The sequence below is a fragment of the Xenopus laevis genome, chromosome 5L, assembly GCF_017654675.1.
Source record: "Xenopus laevis strain J_2021 chromosome 5L, Xenopus_laevis_v10.1, whole genome shotgun sequence".
Taxonomy (NCBI): Eukaryota; Metazoa; Chordata; class Amphibia; order Anura; family Pipidae; genus Xenopus; species Xenopus laevis.
The window spans coordinates 14958741-14973394 of NC_054379.1; the positions used below are offsets into that span (position 1 = coordinate 14958741).

At 41.3% G+C, this 14654-nt stretch overlaps 1 protein-coding gene across 3 annotated transcripts in view; it reads left to right on the forward strand.

The window, feature by feature from the left end:
• The first annotated feature begins 9548 nt into the window (after positions 1–9548).
• Positions 9549–14654, forward strand: part of lyplal1.L (lysophospholipase-like 1 L homeolog) — a 37467-nt gene continuing 32361 nt past the window's right edge. Inside the window, exon 1 of one of the 3 annotated variants that reach the window (XM_018262610.2) lies at positions 9549–9705. In XM_018262610.2, the coding sequence (XP_018118099.1) occupies positions 9621–9705 (85 nt within the window). In that variant the 5' untranslated portion in view covers positions 9549–9620. The remainder of the gene's footprint in view (positions 9706–14654) is intronic. The other 2 variants (XM_018262611.2, XM_041562548.1) reach the window with 2 other exon arrangements.

Sequence of the window (14654 nt, forward strand, 5' to 3'; positions counted from 1 at the left end):
CGACCAGAACAACTTGTGAACTGCGTTTACTTCAGAGGAATCCTTCTGATTATCTTGGCTGGGCAAGGGGAGGGTTTACAGTGGGAACGGCAGCAGTATTCCGATGCGCGATTCATAGGGGGAGGGGCCCGGGTGCCAATCCTGTACCAAAGCCCACCAGCAAATAGTTACGCAACTGGCGGAGGGCAGCCCTGCCTCCCCACTAGACCAAAATGAGTATTATTCTTACAGTTCTAGAACAGAGTCGTACCAAAACGAGACAGTTTATCACAATTCTATATATGCGCGGGCCAAATGACAATAAAATGATGATGTCATCCAAAAAGGTAGATGGGATTACTGAGCAAGCTAGGAGTTATTATACAATATCTTGGTTCACCACATCTGCCCTTGGTCCTCCAGCTGTCCATACAGTTGCTTTACGGACAAGTAAAATGTATACCTTTCATTTTGGAACTTTTAGTGATTTGGTCATTAAAGGGCATGTAAAGGCAAAAAATAAAATAAAATGCAATTTTTACTTTCTTCAATGAAAAAGAAAGCTATCTCCAATATACTTTAATTAAAAAATGTGTACTTTTTTGATAAGAAGACTGTATGCAGTCAAATTCATCCTTTTACTGCTGTGGATAGGAATTGTCAGACGATCCCTAACTGCTGGGCAAGGAAACAGTCATACTTATGAACAGCAGGGGGAGCCCCGGCCTTACTTCCCAGCCATGCAGAACTCAAGCAGCTTTGTTTGTTTCCCTGTAGAGCAGTCAGTGACTGTGTAGAGATTTGTATTGGATTTTATTTTTTTAAATCCCCTTTACTGTTTCCAACTCCAGCTGCAGGGACAATGATCATGGAGTCAGATTTAAACAGATAAACTGGGATTCTATTTGGAGGATTATTTTGCTGCAGCCACTGGTTCTGCAGAGTTGGAGAAAAACAAAACAAAAACTATAAAATCCACATTAGATTACATGACAACACAGGACCCAGTGCAGTCTGTATATTCTGATTATTAATCAGTCTTGCTGTATTGGCTTCTGGCAGACATTATTTGACTTGTGCTGTTTTGATAATTTATGATGATCCCTAAGCAGCCCAGACCACACTGAGCATGTGCACAGTCTTGGTCTTGCAAAGATGTTTGACAAAGTTACAAGATGGCGACCCCCTGTGGCCAACTTCGAAAGCATAAATCATTTGTTTTATTAGGCTTGTGGTGCAGTAAGTTCATGTTTATGTTTAGTATACAAAATACAGCATTTCTAGCCTTATTCTAGTTTAGTTGCCCTTTAAATGTACTTGCTTCGAAAGAGGCTTTCTCATGCAAAACAGCACTTTTAAAGATGGTCAATGCATTTGAATTCAGCGGATCCTTTAATGGAGCTAGTAAGTCCTATCAAAGCACTTACGCTTCTAATGTTTTTCTGCTTATTATTGTTCTGTTTTTTTTCATATCAGAAGTCAGAGTTTGCTATGGGTGAATGACTTTCATTTTAGCTGGGAACGGCCAAAAAAATATTAATGCAAATATGACTTATTTATTCCACATGGAAGTAAACTAGTAATGCAATTTGTGATGTCATCATAATATTGAAGTTAATGATCCATAATTGTGCTCAACTTTTGACTCGTCGCTCGCAATGTAACCCACGGTTTGAAGAAATAAATGAACCACTTCGCTGGTATAACAGATCTCTGGAGTGTTAACACTTGAAATTTAAATATTATGAACAGAGAAGAAAGAGTATTTACACCAGCATCTGCAATAGATTTCTGCTCTTGGAATAATGCTATAATTTTGATTCTTTGTTATAGTTTCTTTGCAGAAGCAGTGGCACTTCCGGTCTCTACCTACATTACGTACAATATAAATCTTTCCTTGGAATCTTATGTAAATCTTTCCTTGGAATCTTAAGCTCAAAGTTTGAGTAGCTTGATTGCTGCATTAAATAAAGGTGATGATACAATTCCAGGCCAGATAGAAATATCTGTTGCACTTTTAAAACCAGAGACTTTCTTAGTTATAACAATACCTAATGTATAGTGTTAGTGTCCACATTAGTGCTGGTTACTGTCAACATATACCCAATGTATAAATGAGGCTGTCAATTTCCCTTAAAGTATTAGTAAAGTACAAGGGTAGAGATATTGGGGCAAATTCATTAAAGGGCGAATTTTCGCCAGGCTTTGTCACACTTCATGCCACTTTGCCAGGCGAAAATTCGCTAGGAAGAAGAAGACTGCACAGGAGAAGAAGACCGCACAGAAGAAGGAGAAGAAGTCGCCACTGGAGAAGAAGACCCCACTGGAGACCCCCAGTTGCAGGTAAGTGCCACTGACCACCAATGTGAGCCCCTGAACACCCGTGCGGGCCCCTGGACCCCTGTGCTGGCCCCCAGGCCCCTGAAGCCCTAATGTAGGCCCCTGAAGACCTAATGCAGGCACTTGAAGGCCTTAAGTGGGCCCCTAAAGCCCTAATGCGGGCCCTTGTAGCCCCAATGCTGGCCACTGAAACCCCGTGCGGGCCCTTGATGCCCCATGTGGGCCTCTGAAGCCCCATGTGGGCCCTTGAAGCCCCATGGGGCCCCTGCAGCCCCAATGCGGGCCCCTGCATCCCCCCAAGGAAGGGCCACTGAACCATCAATGCAGGGCCCCTGATCCCCCCATGCAGGGCCCCTGATCCTCCCAAGGAAAAGCCCCTGATTCCCCCCCAAGGAAAGGCCCCTGATTTCCCCCCAAGGAAGGGCCCCTGTGGTGGCAGGCTTAATAACCCTTTTTGCCAAAATGTTTTTTTTTTACTTTACGTTTCTGTGCTTATGTCAATGTGACCTGGTGGGGGCGTGGCCAAGGGAGGCATGGTCAAGGGAGGCATGGTTAAGGGAGGCATGGTTAAGGGAGGCGTGGCAAGGGGCCCAGAAAATGTTGTTGTGTGGGGCCCAGTGATTTCTGATGGCGGCCCTGTCCCTACCTGTTTGATGTTGATCTTCCAGTACTGACCTTGGCCTGCTCTTTGGGCATTCCCTCTGACTTCAGCCTCTCTTGACCTCAGCCTGTTCATTTGGACTTTCGTTGATAGCTGTCTGTCCCAACCTCTGGCCTGTTTATTGGACTCTGGCTCTGCCTGCCGGTTACCACAGTCATATTTTGCATATTCATTTTGGTTTCTGTTTTGCACCTTAAGTTATTTTCGTTAAACCTCACTTTCACCTTCTCATGGCTTCTGAACTCTGCTATTTGCAGGTATACACCAGGTTACCCAGCAGGCTCCCTTCTTCATGTCTTTCCTCCTTGGAACAGGTCATTTTCATGATGGCCACATCTTACTCCCACTTGTACTTACTTTGTGGTACTGGGCTGATTGCATTTTCACAAACAACATGGAGAACATGGAGAGCTTTTGCTTATTGCATCTTATGTTTATAATGTCATAGAAGCTACATTCTTCAGTCGATTGTGCCCTGTTCATATGAGTGTATAATAAGCATATGGTATGTGAACCATTCGGTGGCTGGTTGTTGCCACTTTTTTGATCTTGCCACATCACATACTTTCAAAGAAGAAAACAGAAGCATTCAATCGACAGCACTGAGAGTCAAGAACTTGCCCAGCACGATGGACAAAAGTGAGGAGGACAACATTTTGAGGTCTGATTACAGATTATGTGATGTGGAAATAAAATTAAAAGATCAGAATTATTAACCAAGTATGCAAATTCACATAAATAGGAACATACAACATGTTTAGTTTACTCTGTAAAGCAAAACGTTTTAGAGAGGTCATAGGAGTCTGTGGGTGGAAATCGAAGCTGAGACTCAAATCAGAATACATTTCCAAATTAGAGAGATTTACACAAGGACTTCCTCTGAAAATTGGTTCCCTTGCAATTTGTATGTTGGAACCAGGTCACAAAACGATGCATCAGATATGAAGATCAAAGTTCAACTACCGTTGGGAATTAGTTGGGGCAGGAGAGTAACCCTTTGTTAATGACACTTTCCACTGGTGAAGGATGTGTAACGAACACTGACATTGCCATAAACAATGGAGAGCGAAGGTCGACAAAACCGTTTTGTTCACTTACAGAATGGCAGAGGTCTGCAGAATAGACAATCAAATCCACATGGTCTACAGCAGCAATCATCCAATAAAACTGCTTTACTTCTCTGGCAAATCTGTTTTTTAAGAGATTTTCCCACATATTTACCGTAACTTAAAAACAATAAAATAGAACAAACAAAACATATAGCAAGAAAGGGACAATTAAACTAAATGACTGTTTAGCTCTCTTCGACACAAACATGCAAACATGACTCTATATAAAGGTTTTGGTTGACCTTAAATTGCTTTGATTTGTACTTTCTCTCTTTCTTACTGATTTGACAAAGAAATTTCAGTTCTTTAGAGCAGGAATCATGAGAGAGTAAGGAGATATGTAGAGGGTTTTTGTATGTGTATACAAGTTCAGAAAGCGTATTTTGTTAAAATGATGGACAACTCAAGCACACAAGTGCTTGTAAATGAAGGAATACAGATAAATCTTGATAAGCCAGTGTAGAGAGAGAACCCTTTTATGTCACATTTCGGTAACCAGGCAGAGGATGTACTAAGGCAGGGGTCCCCAACCTTTTTTACCCTTGAGCCACATTCAAATGTAAAAAAAGTTGGAGCGCAACATAAGCACTCAAAAAGTGTAATTGGCTATTGGTAGCCTCTATGTGGACTGGCAGCCTACAGGAGGCTCTGTTTGGTAGTACACATTTTTTTATGCAACTAAAGCTTTTCTTCAAACCAGAAATTGAAAAATAAGCACCTGCTGTGAGGACGTTGGGAGCAACATCCAAGGGGTTGGAGAGCAACATGTTGCTCACAAGCCACTGGTTGGGGATCACTGTACTAAGGTATATGTTGACTTGTGGGTTGCTATTATGGAAGTGCAGCTACAGTAATATTATTGCACCTTGATCCTCAACCCGTGTCTCCCCAGCTTTTCTGAATTAAAACTACGGCTGACATCAGAGGGGGAGGAGGGGGCTTACCAGAGAATAGGTAAAGTTTAAGCAGGTTATGGGCATATTTAAGTGACTAGGTAGATTAAAATGTGTGGTCTGGTCAATTGAGATGAGCAATTTTATTTAATCTGGACCAAATTCTACTTGTTGGGAGTACTGGGACAATAACCAAGTATGGAGCCAAATGATTTCTGATGGCAGCCCTGATTATGACTCTAAACATCCCACCGGCATCCACAATGGCCATATCCGGATTCTTGGGGATTCAAGCCCTGGCCTGCATGGTATTCAGCAGGTGTTGTATGCTGCTAAGTGACTGGAGGCATTTGGAGTTTGCTGCTCACAACTGTCCATATAGACATCTGCTACCTCTGCTATTTCCTATGTCTCCATCCTCACTCTCATTAAAGCCAGGGCCTATAGGCCAGGGCCTATAATCTGGTCATTATGGGCCTATTTAAGCCTGTCCCCTCCTACCTCCCAGGGGTTGGATCATTAAGTTCAGTCTGGTTCCTGTTTCAGCCTTGTTCCTGAATCCTTGCTTTTGTTCCTGTGTTTGTCATTATTGAATTTTGACCTGTTTTCTGGACATTCTGAGACTGACCTTGGCCTGTCTCCGATTATGACAGACCAGCCTCTGATCTTGGCCTATCCCCATCTATGATTGAACTCTATCTGCCCCAGATCTCTTGCCTGCCTAAGAACTTTCTCTTGTTATCTGCCTAACCTCTGTGTGTAGTGGACTTGATTCCATCGTATTCTGCAAAGCTACTGGTTACCATTGTTACAATTAAATCACCTTCTTGAACATAACTTCCTATACTCTCTATTTGACAACATGCTTAACATGGGTTACGCAGCACACAGGCTCCCTCCTACCAGCCTCTCATCTGAGGTGGTTACTGACAGGCAGGGACCATTGAACACTATAGTCCTGAGAGTATAGCAGTCCGCTAACAAGCTAATTATGCTCGTTATTGATATTGCTGAAGTATTAAAATGCTGCTGTAGAGCAGTAAAAAGAAGAGGAACCTGGACAAATGTATCCCCTTCCATATTCTTCCTCAGCTACCAGCAAACACCACTTGTGTCCAGTGTTGAACTAGAGGGTCTGAGGCCCACTGGGGCTTCTGATACAGGGACCTCCCAACCGCAACCCCTCTCTGGGCTCTCCGTGCATACCTGTTCTCTCTCGTGAGGCCAGGGGGTGGGTAGATAAGGGGGCACAGGCAGCAGATGGGTGCGGGTCTGGTTCAGCAGGGCCAATTGAGTTTTTACACACCAGCATGGCCAAACTTCTCTACTATAACCTTTAAAACACTCAAAAACAGTAAGATTTTTCAACCATTTGCTAAAAGAAAAAAAGGACATTAAAAATGCAATTTAATAAAATGTAAAAGCTCAAGGGAAAAAAACGCAGCTCCATTAAATGTTTTCTTTATAATGAAAGCGTATGGATTTTTATATATAAATATATATTTTGTGTTTATTTTTATAAAGACCATGGTGAACAGTAATGTATTCTCTGATCTTCATTTTACTCCAAACAGAGTGCACCTGGGCAGTAAAACTGTGATGTGTTTTATGTTGAGCACAGCTCATGCATGCTATATACAATAAACCTGCCCAGAGTGTAATTTCAAAAGCTAAATTTCGACTAGAAAAAAAAACCTTAACCAATGTCTGAATATGTACATAAAAGAAGTAAACCTTTTTATTCTGTCCTCAAACCTTCCATTTATTAACAAACCAAATTTAAAAGCGATGTCCCATAAGAGCCACGGTGGATTAAAAGAAAATTGATATAAGGGGAAAAAAAACAGATTTTAAGAGGTCATTGGATGATGGAACAAAGCATTTCGTAAAGTTCCAGCATCTTCTGAGGGTCTGAGCAGAAAGTGTAGTCCTTTATCTATACCTACACATAGTTAAATGATTAACTAGTTGCATAAGGAAGAGCTACCAATTGGTAATTAGTGATCAATAAGTACGTGTTCCCCAGAGCACATTTTAAACGACACACAAGCACCTTCTCCATGTAGTTCTAATGAACACAGCATGAACTGTAATAAATATAGTTTGAATGTCAGCCACAAAGCAGGACAGGACTGCTGCTTACAACGGGGATCAGATAGGAATTTTTATCAACCATAAAAGCAATAACAAGAACATACTATCAGTAAACAACATTTGCTTATTATACAAATTCAGATATTAAATTGTTGATACTTTAATTAGTTTCCTGCAAATGTATCTGCTTCCTGGCATCTCCTCCCCATCCACCAGATTTAAGCCACATGATGCCTTTTTGACATCTGATCCTGCTCAGTCACATTCCCTTCAATCTGCTCAGCTCCCAGACATGCCTTCCCCCCAAATCCTCATCACCCCCAACCCTTTCCACCCACATTCACTTTTACATTCACAACCTGCTTTTTTGCACCTTTAATACTCCCATGCACTCCTTCTTTCTCCCCATCCACCTCTTCATTCAGAGCAGTTCCATGCGCCTCTCCCCCTCCCTTCTCAGCCAGGCATAGCATCAGACATATTATGGGATATATAATGTACAACATTATCCATAATAACTGCCACACTTGATTGCATAGTATCAGACCTATCTGGGTATGTAACTGGTAGAGTGTGATCCATAACAGCCTTACTATAGTGTATGGCATCAGAATGCTCTGTTATACAGATAGCTAGAATATCAGCCATAAAGCAAGGCAGGGCTGCTGCTTAAAATGGAGATCAGATAGGATCTGTGCAGCAGGTCTGGACTGGGAGTCAAAATAGGCCCTGGCATTCCAAGTACTCAGAGGCCCAAATAGTACTCAACCAGCCCACTAATTAGTGATTGTCTATGGGACTTTACAGCAGCCCCTCTGACATTAGCCAGAACCCACAGATTGCCAGGCCGGGCCTGCTGTGCAGTCACTGGGACAGAATGCTCTGTTATACAGATAGCTAGAATCTCAGCCATAAAGCAAGACAGGACTGCTGCTTACAATGGGGATCAGATTGGATCCGTGCAGTCACTGGGACAGAATGCTCTGTTATACAGATAGCTAGAATCTCAGCCATAAAGCAGGACAGGACTGCTGCTTACAATAGGGATCAGATAGGATCTGTGCAGCCACTGGGACAGAATACTCTGTTATACAGATAGCTAGAATCTCAGCCATAAAGCAGGACAGGACTGCTGCTTACAATGGGGATCAGATTGGATCCGTGCAGTCACTGGGACAGAATGCTCTGTTATACAGATAGCTAGAATCTCAGCCATAAAGCAGGGCAGGACTGCTGCTTACAATGGGGATCAGATAGGATCTGTGCAGTCACTGGGACAGAATGCTCTGTTATACAGACAGCTATAATCTCAGCCATAAAGCAGGGCAGGACTGCTAATTACAATTAGGGTTGCCACCTTTTCTGGAAAAAAATACCGGCCTTCATATATATTAATCTTTTTCCCTATTAATAATATTGGGATCAACCATTATTTTTACCGGCCAGGTGGCAACCCTACTTACAATGGGGATCAGATTGGATCCGTGCAGTCACTGTGACAGAATGCTCTGTTATACAAATAGCTAGAATCTCAGCTGCCATAAAGCAGGACAGGACTGCTGCTTACAATGGGGATCAGATAGGATCTGTGCAGCCACTGGGACAGAATGCTCTGTTATACAGATAGCTAGAATCTCAGCTGCCATAAAGCAGGACAGGACTGCTGCTTACAATGGGGATCAGATAGGATCTGTGCAGCCACTGGGACAGAATGCTCTGTTATACAGATAGCTAGAATCTCAGCCATAAAGCAGGACAGGACTGCTGCTTACAATGGGATCAAATAGGATTTTTTATTAATAATAAAAGCAATAACAAGAAAGAACATACAATCAGTAAACAACAAACAAAAGATAATGCCATTTGTTTATTATACAAATTCAGATATTAAATTGTTGATTCTTTAATGTTTCCTGCAAATGTAGGAAGGTAACTTTTGTCCCCATCTCCTCTGCTTTTGATGAAAAATAGCAGAGAAAAACCTATAAGGGTCAGGGCACACGGGCAGATTTGGGGAGATTAGTCGCCCCGGTGACAAAAATCCTCTTCTTTGGGCCGAACTGCCTTCCCGCCGGCTATAATGAAAAATCGCCAGCGACTCGCGATGTTTCGTTTTCCGAAGTTGCCTCACGAGTTTATCTCCCCAAAGTTTGTGTAGCTTTTTAGGGAGAGAATATTGCTTGTAGCCTTTCAACATGTGGCTCCTATAACACAAATTAGTTCGGCTTTGCCACGTGGCTCATATTTCACTTGCCCAGACTGGAAACATTATACACCATACCGTAAAAATAGAGAACCATGAAAACGTGTTATTAAATGTTGGCAACTTTATGAATTAATGAAAAAAAGGGCGGATGAGCCCGAGGGGACATGGGGCTGTTCTGTTCCTAACCCGATAAACGACAAAGCAGCCACAGTCAGAGAAGACATGCTGCCGCTATTATTGTCAACTCAGCTCTGAAATGAAAAAAAAAACGCCTTGTTTAGGAATCAGCGCGTTACCCCGCGCATGCGCAATTAGATACGTCAGCCGGAACTCCCAACATGGCGGCGCCCTTCTCTTTATCCCGATGTGTGGTGGCTCCAGCTGGGAAGCATACGGCTTCCGTTATCTTCCTTCACGGATCAGGTTATTTATTACTCTCCCTACTTTTAAGGGCTTTAGATGTGAGTGAGACTGAGAGAAAGAATCATCTACCCGCGGCCCCCTCAAACGGAGAATTGGACCACGGCAGGTGTTGTACCGAGGAATGCTGGGAGTTTCAGTACAACGGCAGCCTGTGTGGTACATAATCAGTAGCAAAGTTTACACTAGGGCTACTAGTTGTAATTGTCATGATTGCTTGCTATGGGATTGTAGGCCTCTTGTTTTGTATTATATGAAACTCAGACAAGGTAGTAATGCATTGCTAAAGCAGTAAGGATTGGGCAACCTTAAAAAAAGAAACTAGCCCTTCTTATCCTTGAAGAAGTGGGTCACTTTTAGTATATTATAATTCTTTTCAACTTTTCCGTTAATGTTATAGTTTTTTAATCATATTCCTCCTTCTTTTGACTCTTTTTCCAGCTTTCCGATGGGGCCGGGGGTCACTGACCCAGGGTTGCCACCTGGTCGGTTTTGACCCGAACAGTTTGGGTTTTTCTAAGGCCTTTTCGGGTCTCAAGTTTCTGTTCCGTTTTCAGTGAAAACAGAACGATAATTGGGCCAATAAAGGAATTATCAAGTGAGGTTAATTTCTTATTACAGAAACAAAACAAAAAAAAGAGCAAATCAATCAATAATAAGAAATTGTTTTTCTAAATTAGCATGGCTATACTTCAGAGCTTTTTGGACAACTGAGTTCTGTAAAATAGATGCCATACCTGTAATTAAAGGATTGGGTATACTAATCAGACAGAATATAGATAAGAGATAGGGTTGCCACAAGTGTGGTTTTGCAATGGACATCACAACTTTCTGTCAGATTTACAACATTGAGAAAACTAGATGGAAATCCAGCCAGTTGCGTCTAAGTGACTTCATTATGTCGGCCTCTTGTGTCAACACTGCTCCACCCCCAATGCAGTCTTTGTTCGGGTTTAGCCACCAGCAAAGGTGGCAACCCTACACTTGCCTCATCTAAAAAACACATGCTCTGTAAGTATACAAATATATTGTTATTGTAACTTTTTTTTTATTACTCCTCTTTCTATTCAGGCCTCTACTATTCATATTACAGTCTCTCATGCATGGTTGCTAGGGGAATGTGGACCCTAGCAACCAGATTACTGAAACTGCCAACCAAAGAGCTGCTGAATAAAAAGCAAAATAACCACAAATATGGTAGCAAGTATTTGGTATGCCTGGGCTATATATCCATCTATCTTGCGGGTGCAAGGTCAATTTTGAACATACAATTGTAACTTGAAATAAACAAGTCCTGGACCAGCACTTCCCTTTGTGAAGTGATGTATTTTTATTATTATACCCACATAATACAGAACTCCGACCACTGTTAAAGGAGAAATTTTTTTGTAAAAAATAAGAATGTACCAGTGCATTTTACTCATTTAGATATAGAAGAATTGTGGTTAAAAAAGTAGTGTTTCAGGCTGATTTATTGAATATTTCTGCAAAAAATCCCTCCTTTCTATTCCACTTCCCGTTTCCTGAATTCCCAGGCTGTGCAGGTGAACCGGCAGCTCACTGCATCGTAGGACAGGAACCAATCAGCAGATAGCAGGACCTGATAGGGAACTGAAGCCTGTCTGTGTTTGTGTGACTGCAGGGCTGTGATTGGCTGTCCCCCTCCTACTGTGCTTCTGGCAGGGTTAGGACACGCCCTACCCTCATTTGAAACACAGAAAGGGACCAGAGAACATCTATAAGGAGCTCCAATAAAGGGACTATTTTTAAAGATAATATAAATTTGTAGCACTATTTAAAGGCAACATCATATATTACTTATAATTGCCTACAAAATTAGGGTGTTTTCATTTATCCTATATGTCTCCTTTAATGATGAAACAATAGCTTGTACTTGATCCCATCTAAGATATAATCAATCCTTATTGGAGGCAAAACAATCCTATGGGTTTATTTTAATGTTTACATGATTTTACAATAGACAAAGGGATTGTTCACCTCTGAGTTAACTTTTAGTATGATGTAGAGAGGGTTATTCAGAGAGAATTTGTAATTTGTTTTCATTTTTTTTATTATTGAAGGTTTTTGAGTTATTTAGCTTTTTCTTCAGCAGCTCTCCAATTTGCATTTTAAGCAATCTGGTAACTAGGGTCCAAATCACCCTAGCAACCATGCATTGATTTGGATAAGAGACTGGACTATGAATAGGAGAGAGTCTGAATAGAAGGATCAGTAATAAAAAGTAGCAATAACAATACATTGGTAGCCTTACAGAGCATTTGTTTTTTTAGAAGGGGACAGCGAAGCCCATTTGAATGCTGCAAGTAATCAGAACAAAAAGACAAATAACTATAAGACTATAAAAAAAATTAAAACCAATTGAAAAGTTGCTTAGAATTGGTCGTTCTTTAACATAATAAAAGTTACCTTAAAGACTTAAATAGACTTTTTTAAGGTGCATGGAGATACAAATAACGGAAAGACCCCTTATCCGGAAAACCCCAGGACCAGAGCATTCTGAATAACAGGTCCCATACCGGTAATCTTGGGCATTATTGCTAAAACAAAGATACAACTATATGTCATTAGGGTTTATCCCGTAAAAACAGAGCTGCTCTTTTTCTCAAGTTTCCATACTCAGGGCTTGATAAAAATACTATATGCAATTATGCACATCAGACCCAGAGCAAAGTGGGAGTAGTCTTTCCTAAATCGGAAGAGCTGGTTATTTCATGTTAAGTAATCCAGAGTTGGCATACAGGATTCTACAAGGGCCAAGGGTGTGCCCTGACACCTTCTACCATGGTAGGGAATCAGTGTAGTGAAATGGAAATTGGCATAATATCATTGGCTGTAGCCGCTAAGCACCCTCCTTATGATCCAGTGTGGCTTGTAACATTTCTCTGTACTTGCTGAGCTTTTCTGACTCTTCCTTCAATGCCAAATCATCAATATGCTGAGATACATTCACAAGGGTCGTTCTCTTGGGGGGAATTCACAGAGAGGTGTCCGTTTTACTCAAAACCGGTGACGACATTAATAGACATTTACCATTTAGGCAAATGAGAAGCAGCTCTCAGCGGAACTGGCCAATTTGATTACCTGTGATTATTTGCCAAAGACTCGATGGTCAAAAGTAAAAATATCATTCGAATGTTTGTTAGTAGAACATGCAGGTAAAGTTGTTGTACCGCGTTGGCCAGTAAAAATGTTACAGGGCAACCCTTTTGAAATAAAAAAATAACAAAAGTGGTATAAAGGTGATACCTTTGTTGGCTAACTAATATAATCATAGCAAGCTTTCAGAATATTTTAGTTCCTTTTTCAAGATGATTACAATGAAGCTGTGGTGTTCTCTGGTATATATATATATATATATATATATATATATATATATATAAACAACATTCAGCTCATGGTGTTCTCTGGTATATATATATATATATATATATATATATATATATATATATATATAAACAACATTCAGCTCATAGGTCAAATGTCTAACAAAAAGGAATATCAATCTATGTGTAAGGTGTCAAAAGTCATTCACGAGGGGATCTGCAAGAGACAAGCGGATAAGGTACAAGATAATGTGGGTCAAAGAGGCGGAGTATAAATTAGGGCTGAATTTTTGGAGTGTAGAAGCAGATCCCCTTGTAAATGACTTTGGTCATTTGACCTATGAGCTTAATGATGACACACACACACACACACACACACACACACACACACACACACACACACACACACACACACACACACACACACACACACACACACACACACACACACACACACACACACACACACACACACACACACACACACACACACACACACACACACACACACACACACACACACACACACACACACCACAGCTTCATTGTAATCAGCTTGATAAATGAACTAAAATGTTCTGAAAGCTTGCTATGATTATCTTAGTTAGCCAATAAAGGTATAACCTTTATACCACTTTTCTTTCTATTTATTTCAAAAGGGTTGCCGTGTAACATTAGTAGAACTAGGGATGCACTGAATCCAGGATCCGTTTCGGGATTTGCCCGAATCCTTCTGCCAGGCCGACGCAAATCCTAATTTACATATGCAAATTAGGGGCGGCGGGAAATTGCGTAACTTTTTGTCACAAAACAAGGAAGTAAAACATGTTTCCCCCTTCCCATCGGTTCGGTCTTTGGCCGAATCTTTCAAGAAGGATTCGGAGGTTCGGCCAAATCCAAAATAGTGGATTTGATGCACCCCTAAGTAGAACATCAAATCTATTTGCTGTATTGCTTCAGATTCGTGTAATTTTGCTGTGATGTATATTCAACCCATTTCCCAGTGAAAAGTACAATGGCAAATGGGTTTATGTAAGCCTCATTTACTAAGTGGCAGGGTGCAATATCCAAAGATCAGCCACAGTCTTCCATGTCTTTTACACTTTGTACCCTTTCACATTAATCGCCCAAAGGCATAGGTCTCCATGCTCCAGTATAGACTAGGGATGCACTGAATCCAGGATTCAGTACGGCATTCGGGCAGGATTCTGACGTTTTTAGCAGGATTTGGTCGAATTCTTCTGCCTGGCTGAACCAAATCCCAATTTGCATATGCAAAAGAAAATAGTATTTTTACCAAGCCCTGAGTATGCATATACAAATTAGGAACGGGGAGGGAAGTCGCGTAACTTTTTGTCACAAACAAGGAAGTAAAAAATGTTTTCCCCTTCCCACCGCTAATTTACATATTCAAATTAGGATTCGGTTAGGAATTCGGCCGAATCTTCCACAAAGGATTCAGGGGTTTCGGCCGAACCAAAATAGTGAGTTTGGAGCATCCCTAGTATAGAGCCTTGCTTTAATTGTTGTAAAGCCTGTGGGGACCCACTGGTTCAGGCTGAATATCTACTTCAGGTTTGGGTTGAAGATGATGGCGTCCGTGAAATC